This window comes from Lissotriton helveticus, chromosome 1_2 (assembly GCF_964261635.1).
Source record: "Lissotriton helveticus chromosome 1_2, aLisHel1.1, whole genome shotgun sequence".
NCBI classification, from domain to species: domain Eukaryota; kingdom Metazoa; phylum Chordata; class Amphibia; order Caudata; family Salamandridae; genus Lissotriton; species Lissotriton helveticus.
Window position 1 is genome coordinate 105,145,500 of NC_136058.1, and position 18,696 is coordinate 105,164,195.

At 49.2% G+C, this 18,696-nt stretch overlaps 1 protein-coding gene across 8 annotated transcripts in view; it reads right to left on the bottom strand.

The window, feature by feature from the left end:
* Positions 1-18,696, bottom strand: part of PATJ (PATJ crumbs cell polarity complex component) — a 1,530,963-nt gene that overhangs the window by 382,029 nt on the left and 1,130,238 nt on the right. For all 8 annotated transcript variants that reach the window (XM_078669616.1, XM_078669595.1, XM_078669605.1 and 5 more), the window contains 2 exons: positions 17,923-17,994; positions 15,163-15,277 (listed from right to left, as the gene is read on the bottom strand). In XM_078669616.1, the coding sequence (XP_078525742.1) occupies positions 15,163-15,277; positions 17,923-17,994 (187 nt within the window). The remainder of the gene's footprint in view (positions 1-15,162; positions 15,278-17,922; positions 17,995-18,696) is intronic.

Genomic DNA, 18,696 nt, shown 5'->3' on the forward strand with positions numbered 1-18,696 from the left:
CGGGGCTGAAGACCAGTGGCAAAGTCACGTTGACTCTTTACTCGGAAACACCAATAGGCCGCATTACCCGAACCAGATATAAATCCGATATGTTTGATAACCCTATTACTTCACTTATCGGCTTTATGAGTAGTAAATAGCAGGAGTGATAATCCGCATCGCCTGGATAAATTTTGGCAGGTTAACCTTGCTAAAATTTACTAGGGGAAATAAACACAGAAAATAAGAGTGCATGGAGAGTTTGGTTAAGCACCAAAATTTGACAGTTATGCCCCAAAAATGGTATAAGGCGATATTCTCGCACAAGTTAAATTCCAAAGTAGAGGATTTCTGATTTTATTGTGCAATACCGATTGCATAGTACACAGTGGTTCTTATAATAAGGCTTGAAGTACATAAACCAATAGAATGGGCTTCAATCGAATGTCTGTAAGCATTCACTAAAAGCTGCAATGATCACATTACAACTGTCTGCGTTTGCAAAATGAATCTATAGTTTTGACTTGTGTAGGGAAAAGAAAACAAATTCATGCAATATTCATTAAGAAACGATTAAAAAAAACCTGAATGTATTTGTTATGCGTTCTTATAGGGTTCGTTCAACGCGCACACCACAAATATAGATGTAGGTGTTAAGTTATTTATATAGATATTCATACACTCATGTAATAGTTTCAGTTCGCTCTAAATTTTTGGAAGCTTGGGAGCTGCATTAGAGCGAAATGGAGTTATTTGCAAGAGCCACAAATGTAGTCAAGTGCAAATGCGAGGATTAGTACTCAGGCACATATTGTAATCTGCCAACAGATACTAGAAAAGCACACCTGACTACAGTCCAAACACATTACCAGATGACCCAGAGACAAATGCCTGCCCTTAAAATAATATTGCATGAATTTTCAAAGGAACCCCTTCCCATTTGCGAATGCATTACCACCAACTTGAAGTAGGTGGTAATTTGCAAGTGTTTTGAGACCGCAATTATGGTTGCAAAACATTGGTACATAGCTTTGCAGTCGCTATTAGGAAGGTAACACCCCTTCCTAACAGCGAGTTGCAAAACAGATTTTTGCAAGTCCCAATTTATACGTGAGTCGCAAAATACTGTTTGTACATGGGCCCATGCTTTTTAGCATGCCACAGGGTCACGTTTGAGCATGCTACAAAGCGTTGTACATCTGGCCCTTAGCCCCTAGATGGCACTGTGCAACAGGTACTTCCTTGAACATATCCAGACCACGGTAAATGCAACCATAGAGTAGGCCCATACAGGGCACAGCACTCCCATTTGTAGAGCTAATGATCCAGCCTTGGGTGTGCTTTAAAACACTGCTGAAATCCCAGAGAGGTCCTTGATTCCACGACCGTATAAACATAGGGTCAGTTCTAAATGCACAAGTTACTTCCCTTCGGTAACGATATATCTGTAAGAAACAGTAGTTAGTATTAGATTCCTTACCTTAGAATATCCCCAGGCGTCAGACTGGATCCGGAAACTTTTGCGTAGCAGTACCCATGCGCGTCGGTAGGCATCGTCTGTGGCTCCGGCGTCATTGGCGCCGGGACGACGTCGCCGGAGTACTTAGACGCCGCCCTCGCGTGCTGACGTCAGTTCTTATACACAGCTTTTCCACGCCAGAAATGCAGAGCCATGATAAAAACCAACACTGGTGCCATGAAACTAGGGCCCTGAAAGGGGATGACCTTAACCCTAGATATCGGTTCGCAGAACGGGGAGGATGGGTGGGGCGGTAAGGAATCTAATACTAACTACTGTTTCTTACAGATATATCGTTACCGAAGGTAAGTAACTTGTGTATCTGAAAGAAACAAGTTAGTATTAGATTCCTTACCTTAGAATAGATACCCCAGCAATACCAATCCCGGTGGTGGGTCTGCGGACCAATAAACACACCAGGAAGTCCTGGAGAACGGAACGGCCGAAAAAGCCATCTCTCCGGACTTGGCTGTCCAGGCAGTAGTGTCTTGCGAACGTGTGCAGCGAGGCCCACGTAGCTGCCTGACATATGTCCTGCAAGGGGGCTCCCCGGCCCAGGGCAGTAGTAGCCGCAGTGGCCCGTGTGGAATGGGCACGAGGCACCACAGGAAGCTCCTTTTGAGCCAAAGAGTAATAAGCCTTGATGCACAAGACAACCCATCGCGAAATGGTTCGTTTGTGCACCGCCCATCCCTTCTTAGCGCCCACGTAACCAACAAAGAGTTGGTCATCCACCCGGAACTGGCGTGTTCGATCCAAATAGAATGAGAGCGCACGTTTTGGGTCAAGACGGTGGAGTCTCTTTTCCTCTTTCGAGGGATGCGGAGGAGGAAAGAAGGTGGGCAAAGTGATGGACTGCCCGATGTGGAAGGCTGTGACTACCTTGGGCAGGAAAGAGGGTTGCGTCCGCAACACAACTTTGTCCGGATGGACTGAAAGGAAAGGAGGCTGAGTAGCTCGGGATACCAGAACCTCCGTGCCCAGTCCGGAGCCACAAGGATGACTTGGGCCCAGTCGCGCCTGATCTTCTTCAGCACTCTGGGCAGAAGTGGTATAGGTGGAAAGGCGTACAACAGACCGCAACTCCACTCGCGACGAAAAGCGTCTCCGAGCGAGCGCCGCCTTGGAAATTCCAACGCGCAGAACTGATGACATTGTGCGTTCTCTTCTGTGACGAATAAAAGGCTCTCCCCACTGCTGAAAGAGGCCTTGCGCCACGTCCGAGTTCAGACGCCATTCGTGATCCATCATGCACCGACGACTGAGTTCGTCCGCCCTGGCGTTTAGGGAACCTGCCAGGTGTTGAACCACCAGGGTGACGCCCTGGTGTTCCAGCCACTGCCAGAGGTGCAGAGCCTCCTGGCATAGGGTCCACGACCCCACCCCGTCCTGTTTGTTGCAGTACCACATGGCGGTGGTGTTGTCCGTGAACACCTGCACTACACTCCCCCGGACAGAGGGGAGGAATGCCTTCAGTGCAAGCCGGATCGCCCGCAGCTCCAGAAGGTTGATATGGAGCTGGGACTCCGCCGGAGACCAGAAGCCTCTGATCTCTGCCTCTCCCATGTGGCCTCCCCAGCCCTGGAGGGATGCGTCCGTCACAACTACGTGCTCCGGTTGGGCTAGGGAAAGGGATCTGCCACTGACCCAATCGCGGTCCGTGAGCCACCACTGCAACTGTCTTGCATTGCCCTCCGAGATCAAGACATGGTCTGACAATGTTGCCCTGATGCTGGACCCACTGAAACTTCAGGTCCCACTGCAGAGCCCGCATCTGCCACCTGGCATGATGCACCAGAAGGATGCAGGAGGCCATCAGCCCCAGAAGCCGCAGTGTCAACCTGACCAAAACGCGGGATAAAGGCTCAAAGATCGGAATCAGAGCCTGAATATCCCGAACCCGCTGTTCAGGAGGATAAACCCGAAACTGCGCCGAGTATAGAACCGCTCCGATGAAGAGGAGCTTCTGAGAGGGATACAGGTACGACTTTGGCACACTGATGGAGAACCCCAGCAGGTGCAGGGGGTCGGCCGTAGTCTGGAGGTGGCTGCTGACTGTCTGGGGCGAGCCCGCCTTCAACAACCAGTCGTCGAGGTAGGGGAAGACTGAAACCCCTAACCTGCGCAGATGAGCTGCGACCACCGCCATACCGTAAACCGCAGGTAGCGCCGGTGGGCCGGCAGGATGGGGATGTGGAAATAAGCGTCCTGCAAGTCCAACGCTGCTACCATCCAGTCTCCCGGGTCCAGGGCAGCTAAGACCTGAGCCTGATCTCAGCATCTTGAACCTCTCCTTCCGGAGGAAGCCGTTGACGTTCCGCAGGTCCAAGATAGGGCGTAGGCCCCCTTTGCCCTTCTTGGGAACCAGAAAGTAGTGGGAGTAACAACCACACCCTACTTCTGGCCCAGGAACGCGCTCGATGGCCCCCTTGGCCAAGAGGGCGGTAACTTCCTCTCGCAGAAGATTCAAGTGATCGCCCCCAACACGCGGATGGAACGGTGGTGGCACTGCTGGAGGGGTCGCCTCGCAAGGGAGGAAGTAGCCCCTTCGGACGATTTGCAACACCCACCTGTCCGATGTGATGTTGCGCCAGTGGAGGGGGAGATGGTGAACCCTGCCCCCCACTGGCATCACGTGGGCCTGAAAGCTCGGACTAGGAGGGCTTTGAGGCGGATGCTGCGGGGGTGGATGTGGACTGCCTCGCCGTTGTCCCCGGGCACCGCCACGGCAGTTACCATGTCCGCCACCGAGCTGGATGTTAGTCTGCGGCCCGTGGCTGGCAGGACATGTGGGGGCGCCCCTTCCTTGGCCACGAAAGGAGCAAAAGGCAGCAAATTGCTGGTGCGGGGACGATAGGCCCAAGGACTTGGCCGTAGCCCTGGAGTCCATAAAGCGCTCAAGCGCACTATCTGCCTTGTCGCCAAAGAGGAGACGGCCATCAAACGGCATGTCCATAAGGGTGTTTTGGACATCAGCCGAAAAGTTGGCAGACCTCAGCCAGGCGTGGCGACGAATCGCCACCGTCGTTGCCATCGCTCTACCCAGCGAGTCCGTTGTATCCAGCCCACATCGGATGGAGTACCGTGCCGCATCTCGACCCTCCGCAAGGACTTGGGCGAGTTTAGTCCGGGCCTACTCCGGACATTGTGGCAGCACGTCCGCGACCCTGTCCCACAGAGAGTGGGTATAACGGCCCAAGAGGCACGCGGTGTTAATGGACCGCAACCCCAAACTCAGTGAGGAGAACATCTTCTTGTCATACTGTTCGTACCTCTAGGATTCCCGATCGGGGGGTGCCATCGGGAATGCGGTCTGGGAGTTAGAGGCCCGTATGACCAGGCTCTCAGGAGTGGGGTGGGTGGACAGGAAGCAAGGGTCGCCCGGAGCCGGGTGGTGGCGTCTGGCCACGTTCCTATATACAGGGGTACCTGTAGCGGGCCTGGACCAGGTGCCCAGAAGAACGTCAGACAAGGCCTCATTAAACGGCAACAAAGGCTCCGAAGAGCTTGCTTGCTATTTAAGGACCTCAGTGAGGAGGTTAGTCCTCACGGCCGCGACGAGGAGTTCAAGGGATAAGGCCCTGGCCGCCTGCGTCAACACCACACTATAGGCAGCCCCCTCCTCCGAACCCACGGTAGGAGGGGAGACAAAACCAGTGTCTGGCAAAGTGTCCAGACAACGCGCGTCCCCTAGCTCACCTGCCCAGTCTTGATAAGACTGGCACTCACGTGCCAGAGGGTCCTCAGACCCCTACCAATCCGCCTCGCCACCCATCTCCTGGTACTCAGGGTAAAATGATGGGGCCAGATCATAGGAGAAAAAATCTCCCATCGGTGTCGAATGCGGCGTCGAGTGATGCCGCTCCGGCGTCAGAATCGGACCGAGGGGGGGACTGGGGACGGCGGCGTCCGTGGACGACACCCTAGGGGCCGGCGTCGGCGAGGTCGTAAGGTCGACCGGCGACAACCAGGATCCGGACCCGGATCCAGCGGGGCCCTGCGGCGCCGGGACCGAAGTCGCCAACGGCGCCGGGGCCGAAGCATCAGTCGGCGCCGGGGTTGAAGCACCCGGCCCGCTTGGGCTCCCAGTCGGGGCCGCTGGGCCGGACGGCGCCGCGGAACCCCACGGAGGAGTGAGCGACCTCATGGCCGTGAGGAAGACGTCAATCTCCTCGGGCGTCGCGTTCTGCCCAGGAAGCGGCGGGTATGGAGCAGGCCGCGACGCCCGCGGCTCCGGCGGAGCCGTGTGGGCGGTGTCGCCCGAACCCCCGGCCTCGTCGCGCGAGCGTCGGGGGGGAGTCGGAAGAGCGATGTCGCTTCTTCGACTTCTTGTGCCTCTTACCTGAGGACTTGGAGCTCGAGGAGTGGTGTCGATCCTCCGAGGAGTGATGACTCCGGCCCCGCGACCGGTCTCTTGACCTCCTTCCCGAACGGGACCTCGAACGGCGCGGGTCGACTACCGGAGCTTGAGGCGCTTGCGGGACCGCTCCCACCTAGCCTTCGACGTCAAGGCCCGGCAGTCGGGGCACGACTTGTCATCGTGGTCGGGCCCCAGCCAATGAAGACACCTGCGATGGGGGTCGGTAACCGACATCAGTCGGTTGCAGTCGACGCAGGGCTTAAACCCGGGCATCCCTACCGGCACCGTCTGAGTTGTTCGACTTCGAAAAATGATCAAAAATGATTGAAAAGTTTAGTAAAAAATTGACTAAAGGTACCACCGTTCCCCGATCGGCGCTTGCTGGCGCGGAAAAAGTAGGAACTGACGTCAGCGCGCGAGGGCGGCGTCTAAGTACTCCGGCGAGGTCATCCCGGCGCCAACGATGGACGCGGAGCCGCAGACAACGCCTACCCACGCGCAAGGGTACTGCTACACAAAAGTTTCCGGATCCAGTCTGACGCCTGGGGATATTCTAAGGTAAGGAATTTAATACTAACCTGTTTCTTTCAGATAAAGATTCTTTAGGGGGTAACAGCTGCGCTCCCGAAGCCCCCTCCCTCCCATGCTTCTTTTAAGATGTTGGTGGTACCCCTGCCATCCTGAGGACACCACGAATACAAAAAATCAAGCTGATTAAAAAGCCTCACAGGGCATTATGGAGCATCCAGCAGAGTTATGCATATTTGATTATCGGTTCTCCCTCAGTGCCAGGGAGAGCTTTTACCTTGTTTTTGCTAAGCAGCTTTTCCTCCTTTTATTTTATTTTATTTGGGGGGTGGGAGGGTGTTCAGGCACCCCCATGCATCAATTCGTTGGGGGCAGTCAAGGGAGCTCACCCCTTGCAGCCTGTCCAGCCTCCACATTGGCCAGACCTTGAAGTGTGGCCGTGGGAGCAGACAGTTTCTATCTACCTACCTGCTCCTGTTGGCAGGGTGCAGTCTTCTGCAATAGCTGACCCACTCCCCCAGGCACGGGCGAGGCCACTCCCATTGGGCGGCGTGCAATGGTACTGCCCCGTCTTTTTAAGTTTTGGGGGATGGGGTCCCGGCACCCTTTTGTGCATAAACGCCTCAGGGAATGTGGTCCCCACATATGCCCCCTCTCGGAGAAAAATAATGAATCACCCTGGCCCACTGCGGGAATAATTCGAGTAATGCTGGCAGAGCCCCACATGCTCAGCTGGGGAAAAAAGGTAAAAGGTTGCTAATCTTTAAAATGCCATTACGCTGGCCCCGTGGGCCAATTTTGACGACCCCGGGCTCATATTACACCTGGTGCTGATCTCTAGTATTCAGGGGCAGTTGCAGCTGACCTCCCCATCTCCAAAGCAGTGTAATCCTTGGAGAGCTGGTTCTTCTAGATCCCTGCACCAACCTTCCTCCTGGTATCGGTCTCTGGGTGCAAAAGTCCAGGGCTTCCCTCAACTTGTCCTTAGGGGCCTCACTGGCCCTTGGGGAGGACCACTGGTCTTGGGGTCAACTTGGGCAGAGTCCTTAGTCCTTCCAGGGCATCAGGGGATTCTTCCTTCCAGTTGTCCATGAGGGCCCTAGGGTCCAGCGCAAAAAAAATACCAGGAAAGAAAAGGTCTCCCTCTTCTGCATGAGTTTTTAAAGGGGAGTGGAAGGTTCCAGAAGCTAGGCAACCCTGGACAGTCCTACAGTGTCAAGTCATCTCTCCACCCCACTCCCAATGCTTCTGCACAGCGTGCTGGAATAGTTAAATCCAGGAGTCACTAGACACATCTTCTCTAGTGACCTCAGCTCAGCCCCTCTCTGACATCACTGCTAGGACCTTCCTCACTAAGGGCCAGATGTAGGTAAATATAATTTACTGATTCTAAAATACAGAATTTTACCGATTCTGTATTTTAGAATCGGTAAATGATATGTACCTAATGATTCTGTAAATTTTACTGAATCGGTAAAATTCGGTAAATACCGATTCGGTATTTACCGATTCCGTATTCCTCATTCATTCCTATGGGCCTGGAGGACCATAGGAATGAATGAGAATTACCGATTCGGTAAATACCGAAATCGGTAAAAACGGGTAGACTTACAAGGATGGCAGGGTGACACATTGACACCCGGTTGAACCCCTGTATAGTGCATGGGTGCACATGTGTCAGAATGTCTGCCACATGACACAGTTGAAAAAAGCACAAAATTGCTTTTTTCAGGGTTTTCGATATTTACCAGCAACTTGTAGTTGGTGGTAAATAACGAAGTGAAAAGCACTCACTTGAGTGCTTCCTACATTAAGGATTACCGAATCGGTATTTAAGAATTCGGTAATTTACCGATTCCTTAATTTACCAATTCGGTAAATTACCGAATCCTTAACCACATGGATGCTGTAAATATTTCTCTGCTGTGCTGCAGATCCTTCTTTCCCATTGTTTGAGCACACAAGCAGTGTACTGCATGACGAGCTGAGCTCGTCATGAGCATGGAAGGGGTTAAATTAGGCGCCTACATCTGAAAAGCCTAATACCGGTCGGTAACAGCCGAAATTCGGTAATTTCGGCCGTTACCGACCGGTATTAGGCTTCCTACATCTGGCCTAAACCTTCAAAGGGGAGTCCCGTCCTGTGTTGGCTCCAGAGGTCTGGGCGTCCTCCTTTGTACAATGAGCTTCGGCAGGCCCATCCCTGGTAGAGTCTAGCAGCTATACTACACTCACACCTAGAAGGGACAAGAGATTGAGCCTTCCCTCACTCTCCCAAACAGACTCTAGACCTCAGTAAAAGGGAAGCACAACTGCTGCCCCCTCCAAATGGGGCAGCAAGAAAAGGGGGGGAAGAAAATCCTAATGGGCAACCCAGAGGGTTTTACAATTGCTTTAATCCGCTTGTAGCGGTATGCTTCTTCATAGGGCCGTTGACACACCCTGGCGCAGGCAAATGCTCAGGGTAGAACGCATATTTTCAGAATTTTTTATGTGAGGGATCCCTATTGCAGAAAGAAAAATAATTAAAACTGTCTAGGTTGATACCCTCACAACTTTTGTATGGGCCACCCTTGGCAGGATTAAAAGCAATTTTATGATCCGGTATATTAGAGAAACTCTGACTCCATTATCCTGTCTGCATGCAACAACATGTTTCAGCCTATACCAACTGCCCAACCAGGTCAATGGCCTTCCTCAGGACACACTAGTCGGAAGGTGCAGAGTGGCCAGTTTAGAGACGCCGCACCTTGACGAAAGTGTGACTACAGAGCAACGTCCCGTCTCTGCACCCAGGTTCTGAAAATCAATATTGAGACTCGGTTGCGCCTCCGAGTGTGTCTACCAAGGGAGAGAATTGCCCCGTTCCTAACCCTACCGTATAGTTATTAACTACGAGGGACTTTAGTATAAGGGATCTGTAACTTGAGGAAGGCTATTGGCCCAATTGGGCAGTTGTCATAGGCTTTTTTTGCTGCCCCATTTGTGAGGAGCTGCAGTAGCCCTTCCCTTTTAGTGAGGTCTAGAGTCTAGCAGCTGACTGATTGATGCAGATCCTTTAGTCCGACACCATTCGTCCTCAGGAGCTGAGTGAAGCACTGTTAATGGCTCCATTTGTATGGAGAGGCCTTTGTTCCTGCTGCTGGAGAGAAATGTAATTGACCAGGCAGAGTAGGATGACAAAAGGCCTGGGCTCTGACCCTGAGCTGAGCCAGAGAAATAGGACAATTCAGGATGACCCATAAATTACACAGAAATCTTTTTGGAACTTGCAGAACTGTTTTTTTCGCCTAGGTTACACCCCAATTCAATACGTCTCTGATCTGGCCAAAGGGAAGCGAAACTTCACTCTAGGGCAGTTTTTCTCCCTATGTGTATAATACAGACAAAACAGTAAAACACACTGACTTTCCCTATTTGTTCACACTAAGTTTGTACGGCCTAACCTGGGTCAAAATCAAATCCTGCAGAGTCTACTACCGGGCTCCACACAACGGTAGTCTCCCAAGCGCATAGCAAACACAACCAGATGATGGACAGAGTGGAGAAACTTTTCAAGAACTCACACCCAGTCACAGATCTTGGATTAATCTACTGTTCTTTTGCTCACTATGCAAACCCGGGTTGGACAGAGCCATATGCAAATAAGTCTTGACCCTGCTCCTCATGGGAACAGTCCACCCCGAACTGCCAGGCCAGGTCCTCCCTGGACCGGAAACGAGGATCCTGGGACTGGTTTCGGGGCATTACCCCTCATCACCCAGGCTATCTTGAATCCAGTGGCACAGCGAGCACAGGACCCAGTCTGGGAATACCCTTCCCACTTAGGACGACAAAAGCAAAAGGAACAAATGATGGACGGAATGCTGAACAATGCAAACATTCAACTCCAGTCATGAATCTGGGTTTAATCCGTCATTCCTTTGCACACTATGCCACACTAGTTTGGACCCAGCCATATGCAAATCAGTCTTGACCCTGTTCCTCATGTCATTCTGGCGGTCCTCAGTCATTCTGGTGGTCCTGGATGTACTAAGAAGAGGTGCTGACCAGAACACCACGCAGGCCCTGGTGCTCTTAGACTTATCGGTGGCCTTCGACACGGTCGATCATGAGCTTCTGATCGACTGTGTCACAAACGCTGGCATCGGGGGCGTAGCCCATAAGTGGATTACTTATTTTTTACACAGCCGCTCCCAGGCCGTTAGATTAGACAATTTTGTGGCAAAAAATATAAAACTGACCTGTGGGGTCTGTAGGAGAGTGGGGTCTGCAATCCTATGGTCACCCCAGATTTTTGCTTTTTGCTTCACTGGTTTACGACTTTCCCTGGCTGTGGGCCTGCTAATCAGACCCACAGCCTAGCTGTTCTCTCTCTAAATTGACATCCATGTACTTTAGGTGCATTTACCAATTGGTACTGGGCCACCTTATCAGTCCCTGTACAGCGTACCTTAGGTACCCAGGGCATAGGTGTACCCAGGGCCTACCAGGGGCTGAAGCATGTATTATGCCACCCCTGGCTGGCCATCTAAACAGACACAACTGGCTGGTAAGACAGCTGGGGCAAGGGGGTGTAATCACCCTTTGCTGTAGATATAGTTACCTATATCTAACCCCAAAATGGACACATACATTCCTATCAGTCACTCCTATGGCATGCCTTATCACTCCTGAAGGCAGAGTGCTTGGAATTATGTGAGATGGTGCTCTGGCATGAGCTGAGCCCGTCTGCAGCTTGCGGAACCAAGTCCTAATAGCTGTTCCATGATAACGCTATACCATATACTCTTAAGTGCATTATAATCCTCGCGGTTGAATGCTAACTCTGGTATAACATTATCAAAACATGTCGAGTAAGGTGTCATACGAATTGGAATACTACCCCCTCGCCAATTCTGGCGACGGGGGTAGCATTCCACCCTTCTAGAGGGACACGACATGTATGTAACTGTGAACCCCGGTTAAAGTTAACTCGAGCCTTGGCATCACAAAATGGATGCTGCCACCACAGACACAAGTCTGACCTCCTGCTGCTGGGAGTCCTTCCAGCGAGGGAGGCTTGGACAAAGGGTTTCCTGCCTTGGGAGGTGCTAGCACCACCCCAGACAGGATTTTGTGTATTGGGTAGGATAGGCTTAAAAGGAATGAGACATGCCTGGGGCACACAAGGTGTCCTGTGCATACACCGGTTCAAACCAGTTGCTGGGGCATCCCTGTCCCAGCTCTGGTGCGAAACCGGACAAAGGATAGGGGGTGTAACCACCCCCCTTCCTGGTCCCACACAGGGGAGGGACCTAGTAACCAGTACAGCCCTCTTTAGCAGGATAAAGGTAGGAGCTGGTCCCATTCCAGATTAGATTAATCCTGAACTACTCTACAAGAAGAAACTCTGGACTACGACGTTCTGCTCCACAGAAGACTGAAGAAATCTAGCTTGTGGGCAAAGGAGTGTCCACCCTGCAACTGCAGGCACCATCAAGCGTCCAGCGGCTTCACTTTGTCGTCTTCCCTCGAGGATCCAGACTTCAGAGCCCGACGAGACCCGGATTCCCAGACCTCTCCGACCTCAACTCACATCTGCAGCACAGCTGAGACCCGTGGGTGCGACGAGACACGTGGGACCGGCCATCTTGAAAGAAACTGCACTTCGCTTCCAGCACGACTCCCGAGGTAAACTCGACCAAGTGCTTTGGGGACTGAGAAGCCCCGAGCAGCTCCTGCACCGAAGATCAGCCCTCCAGCCTCCACGAGATCTGCGTGGGGCCCTTCTGCTTGTTTGCTGCTCGACGCGTTGTCTGGTCACTTGCCGGCTGGCTAGTGACCTCCTAGAAGACGATCTTTGAAAACTACACTGCTGGTCTGGTTGCTCCAGACTGGCCCTTGCTCCCTTCCAAAAGAGGAGGACCCTGGACCCTCCTGGTCCACTCCAGACGCCGTTTCCACTCACCGCGTGGGTTGCCTTTGCCAAGGCCTGTTGACTCCAAATCCGGATCCGACACCGCCGACAGCGAGAGCCTGCGTGGGACAGCTCGTGCCTCCATCCTGGTCGTCGAAGACACCTCCTGGTCCACGTGGCTGCAGAGACAAACGTCCACTCTTCACCTGATCGCGACGACAACATCTGGTTCCTTCCTGGTTCCACTCCAGTCACTGGCTAGTGACTTTGAACATTGTCACCTCTGCTTTCAGGTCTTCAGCATCTCCGATCCACCCTTGGATCACACCGGACATCTTCCTCCTGGTCGCCTGCAGCATCTTTTCTTTCAGGCTCCATAGACTTCAACGCAGAAACCCGACACGACTTCGCACCTATGCACCCGCAGCCCGTGGGTGAGGTAACAAGAGCATTTTGGTGCTCAAGGGTAGCTTGACTCTCCTAGTGTCAAGATTCACAGTCGTTTTAGTCCTAACTAGTCAGGATTGTCCGTACTCACCTTTAACTTGAACTGTACTGTCCGTAGACGTTGTTACGCATCTCGCGTGTGAGTTCACACTCTGCACCTGCGTCCCGTGGGCCTCCTATTACTTACCTAAAGTTAAGATAGCGTAGTCCCAGCGATCCTACAGACTCTGGACAGCTCCATTCCTTCTATCGATTTCCTTATACCATTTACTTAGTATATGGTTTGCCGGGCCCCTAGGGCACCATTGTAATTTTGTGCAACTTATCATATTTTTCCTAAGAGATTGTCATGTGCTTAGCCCTCTGATCTCATAAAGAGTTCAGAGGTGTTTCTTATTAATAAATATATTGTTTATTTTCATAACAACCTGTGTGGTGTCCTTTCATCTGGTATTCAAGGGGTTATATTGTGGTAAAACAGCTGGCTTCACATGCCAAAAGAGTTTAGCCTAAGACTGCTTTGTCCATGCTACCATTAGAATAGCTGGTCTATAAGGTTGACTTACAACCAATCACCATAAGGGTTGTTTGGACTGATACAAGGTGATCACTAGAACTAGTGAGCATCATATATCAGGCCAACTTCTCACACGGTCCCTCAGGGTTCGGCCCTATCACCCCTCCTTTTTAACTTGTATATGCAACCTCTGATGGTGTCCCTGCGGAACTACCCGGTTAGAGCTTTCAACTACGCCGACGACCTTCAGTTAATATTCAATGTAGATTCCTCTCCCACTGCCACCAGCAACTTCCAATCCACGATGATCGCCATCAGTAACTGGATGTATTCCAGTCAATTAAAACTCAATCCAGACAAGACTGTGCTCGTCCTCACAGGGGGACTCCTCAACCCCTGGAATCCCAGTTTTTGGCCTTCTTCATTGGGAACCTCTCCCCGTCCAGTTAACCATGTAAAGAGCCTGGGTGTTATCATCAGCAATGACCTATCCTTGAAACCACAAATCAACGCGGTAGTCTCTTCCTGTTTTTTCCATCTGCTTAGCATCCAAAAGATCTACAGGTTTCTAACCAGAGAGGCTCTTATCCTCGTCATCCTTGCCATGATTACCTCTCGCATTGATTATGCTAATGCCCTCTATGCTGGCATCCCAGCCTATCAACTTCACCGCCTGCAGTTAGTCCAAAATCAGGCAGCCAGGCTTATCTTCTGCCAACCAAAGTCTCAACATGTCAAACCTTTGATGAAGAGCCTTCATTGGCTCCCAGTAGCCAAGCGTGTTGAAGTCAAGATGGGCTGTACCACCTTCAAGGCCCTTATGAGCCAAGGGCCTGCCTTTATTTCCAACAGGATCAAGCTTTATTCTTCCCCCCGGGACCTCCGGTCCTCCCATCAACGCCTGCTTTCCATCCCCACCTATAAACGGAAAAGGCATGGTGGTCTGAGATTCTCCTTTATTGCCCCTCGCCTCTGGAATTCCCTCCCCAATGAGGTGAGAGCTACCAAGCTCCATCCCTATTTCAGAACTCTCTTGAAAACACTTCTGTTCTCTCAAGCATACGTATAAACATCCATCTTCTGTTCCCTCAGTTGTTCTGTATTAGCGCCGTGAAACCGCTTGGTGTTAGCGCGCTTTAGAAATTCTTTTAACATAACATAACATAACAATCCAGCCCGAACTGCCAGGCCAGGTCCTACCTTGACCGGAAACGAGCATCCTGGGACCGGTTTCGTGGTATCACATCTGAGCATAACCATGGCCACTTAGGGCCAATAAACGAAATAAATAAAATCTATAACATACAATAAACATTTCAAAAACCTCAGAATCTGCAATGTTCTATGAGTCAAGAGACATCTTGGATTCAAGCAACTGCTTAATGAAACATTTCATAAGCCGCCAGCAACAGCATAAATGATGCATATTCTATTATCCTACCACGGAAAGATAGAACCAAATTTGATTGGTCTTTAAAAAGAGTACTTGCGATCACACCCGCAGGAAGAAAAACCAAGCAACAGCAAGTTGAGTTAAATGTGGGCATCATCTGAATCTGATGACAATAATGAAATTCTGACTTCAGGAAAGTGAGTGACACTAGGTCAATCACTGCATGGCACTGAATTATTTTATGGTCCAATAGAGGCACGTTTCTGGTGTGATCCTGCTGGCTTTGTGGCACTACTTTGAGGGAATTGAGACTTTCCATGTATATGCGACCTTAGGACAAGACATGCGTTCCAAGAAATACAATATCGATCTCTCTATTTTTGTAAAGACTGGGTTAACCAGTAGCAAAATAGCAAACAATGTAAAATTAGAAGGCCAATGTTGTGCTTTGGGCTCTCAAAAGACATAACATGTTAACTGAACAAGAAGTATTCAAGCAGAATGGTTGTCAGAGTCTTACTGGAGCTGAAGTCAGGGTCTGCAGCCTGATAGGACGCAGATGGGGCCAAAGGCATTTTCTGTGAACTGTAGGTTGACTTTGAGAAACTTTTGGATTCCTTGATCTGATTCACGGCCTAAAGGAAAAATAAATATTAAATTATATTACACTTTTGCTAGGACCCTTGAAATAGCGTATCACAAGTAAATTAAGCTTAGAAAAATAAAATAACTTTAATTGAAATGTTAACGGCATAAGCAAAATGAACTTATGTGAAACAGCAGAAGGGCATGGAGAAGCGACGGTGCCCTGGAGTACCACAATCCAAAGTCTGCATGTACTAGGCAACCCAGTTTGCACGGTCTGGAACCAGGAGCTCAGAATGACACTGCTGAACCTAAATCTGGCATAAGGTGCAGTGAATAGCTCTGCAAAGACTTAGGTCACTCCAGTTGCTTGAAATCAAAGAGCAGTCGTAATTCAAAAGTCTGTATATAGTTTGTTAGTCTCTCCCTGGCCAATACCCACATATATCTCCAATGTATGTATTTGAGATCATCTACTCTCAAACATTTGGTAATGGTCCATGAAGATTCAAAATATATGGTGGCAGAATTCTCCACCTTCATCGTCCTTCTGAAACGCATTCTGGACAATGACTTCTTAGTGTTCCCGAGAGCCATCACAGGGACACCTCTTTGCTCTCAGTCTACGAAGGAAGTTCAACATTATCAGCAGTCCACACAACACTACGAGTCTATGTGATGATTCTTAACTTTTATTCTTATTCCCTTTCCCTCACAGTGTTCGAAGACACCTCTATTTAGCACGTTGGAAAAAAACCCAAATGAATAAAACGAGGATCAGTGAGCCACGGACTCCATAATATACGTATAGTGATCAATGAATATGAGAAATATACAAAAGGCCTTTAGTTAACCCGAGGGTAGAAAGTGTGCATAGTGACAGGGAACATATTAAAAGTGCCTTCTAATGACTGACATCAAAATAGATCTCAAGACACAACCAGATATAGTTACGCAAAACAGTCTCGAATCATAATGTTATGTGATTGGGTTAAGCAAATTGCATTTTTTTTATTTTCATTCGAAGACACCTTTAACCAAAGATACATCATGGATCAGGCATACAAAATGAAAGTGATTTTGTTTTGTATTAAATAACATGGGCGCACCAAACCACCCAGATCCTAAAATATTTACAGATATAGCTCGAGAAAGCCATTCAACTCTTCTCCCTTATGCATTCAAAAGGGATGTTATAGGCATATGTTGTTAAATTGAATGCAAGATCGTGTGCATTTCTAAATATATTGAAAATCCTGTGATGCCCCGTTTGTACCAGACCCAGCGGAGATCAATTGTAGCTGAGCTGCGCAGTAGAAGTTTTCAGAGTAGTTTTCTAAGTAGGGAGTTGAATAGTCACACTCATACGCCCTTAATTACATGTTGCACAGTAATGGCGTGAGTTTAACATTTCACTGTTATAAAATTGACCAGGTACTGAGAAATTACAAGTCAACCCCATGCAATGGGGAATTAACGTGTGAAGCAGATTTTTCCAGCCACAAAACCACACGGAATCCCCTATTCCATGCAGCTTTGCCACATTAATGTACCACCTGTTCTGTACAGGTAGTAAATGTCTGCGAGGGGTGGTGCATTAGTTGGGGAGTGAGAAGTAGAGTGTATGAAAGGATTTGTTAGCGATGCACACTGCTCCCCATTCAGTGCTTAATTTGTAAATAAAAATAAGTTGTCAGACCACCACAGTTTGCTACACCCACTGCCCTGCCAGTGTTGCCAATGACCATAACTACACATCTGCTAACCATCATACTGCTACAAGTGTGACAATTCAGGCTTTTCAAGGACCCCATAGCAATAGGAATAGCTTGGGTAGCAAGTAGTACGTGTTTTTGATTTTTGTATTAAATTAATAAACACCCATTGTTGTGCTCATCTCTAATTACACAAGCGGTGCCATCATGTGGTAGCTGCCATAAGTGCATATGTTGGTACAAAAGGGGGTGGTGATGGACGGAGCATCTGAACCAATCAAACACTCACACCCAGTCAAAAGATCTGGGTTTAATCCATCACCGTTCTTTAGCCCACTCTGCCACCCCAGTTCAGACATGGCGATATGCAAATCAGTCTGACCCTGTGCCTCATGGGAACAGTCCAGCCCGAACTGCCAAGCCATGCCTTCCCTGGACCGGAAACAAGCCTCCGAGGACCGGTTTCTGGCATTACAGCCTTCTTCAGCCCGGCTTGCTTGAATCCAGTGGCAAAGTGAGCAAGGGACTCACGTCTGAGCATACCCTGCCACACTTATGGCAGCCAAAGCGGTACAAAAGGGGGTGGTGATAGACGGAGCATCTGAACCAATCAAACACTCACTTAATTGACAATTAAGTGCTGGTGTCAAGCACCAGAAACCACCGGCTCAAATTAAGCACTGCCCTCGTTATAGAAAAAAGTCCCATGCAATTAAAAAAATTGTGTCAGATTGTTCCACACATTAAGTTTAGGTGCGGAAAAACCTAACCACTTATAATCAGGTAAAGCAAAATTAACCTATGTACGTATGTATTAATTTTGGTCCACCTGACTTTTAATTAGACCCATAGTAGTGAAGTGACACCGTGCTAAATGTAACTCCAGGAGTTTAAAACCAGATCTAAGAGGGCATTATCTAGCGAGAAGCACCATTTTTTGAGGAATAGCCCAGAGATGCTTTGGCAATGAAGAAACATACATTTTCTAGTACTGGCTCCATCACGTCATCATTATCCAAGGCCTCCAAGTTTTGGTTGCTGAGTTTATTTTCCTGAAAAAAATAATACAAAATTTGGTTAGAATTTTTTGACAGCCCCCTTAGGATATTGACTTTATACTAGATATTTGCCTTTTCTCAGTAATCAAAAATTATCAAAGAATTATGTGCACATCTATTATTTACTATTACCACCTTTCAGGGTGTGAAACTAGACCAGACTTTCGTCAGGGGCTAACGTTTCCGTCAGTGGGGTGGGACCAGCATTTCAAGCAATGTGGGCAGAGATATCTTTATAGCCAATATGAGGGAAAGACGTGCCAAACTGCAGTTTAAATGTATTAGACAAACACTATCTTATTATGAGGGACAAACTGGAGTCCGTATTTATCCCAACATTCCTCGACTGTGCTCAGTTGTTGGTGGCAGGCCTACTTGTTGAGGCAGTATTGTTGATGGGCGGTGTTTGATCATTTACTGCAAAGAGATATTTCGATTTATGATGCGTTTATTTTGCTGTGGTTAAATATTGAGGTATTGTTCGACTGAGTATGAGTCAGATGAGTTTTCATGCTCAAGTAGGATTTATTATCTGCTTAACAGTAACACTTGAAATTGAAGGAGCACATTGGGTGTAATGTAGAGCAAAGGTAAATGTTAAAGGGGGTAAACATGTTTGGTACATTAGTTGTGAATTAATGGAGCGGACATGAAGGGAGCAGTGATAGGTTGATCTGTCTAAGAGAAATGATGCAA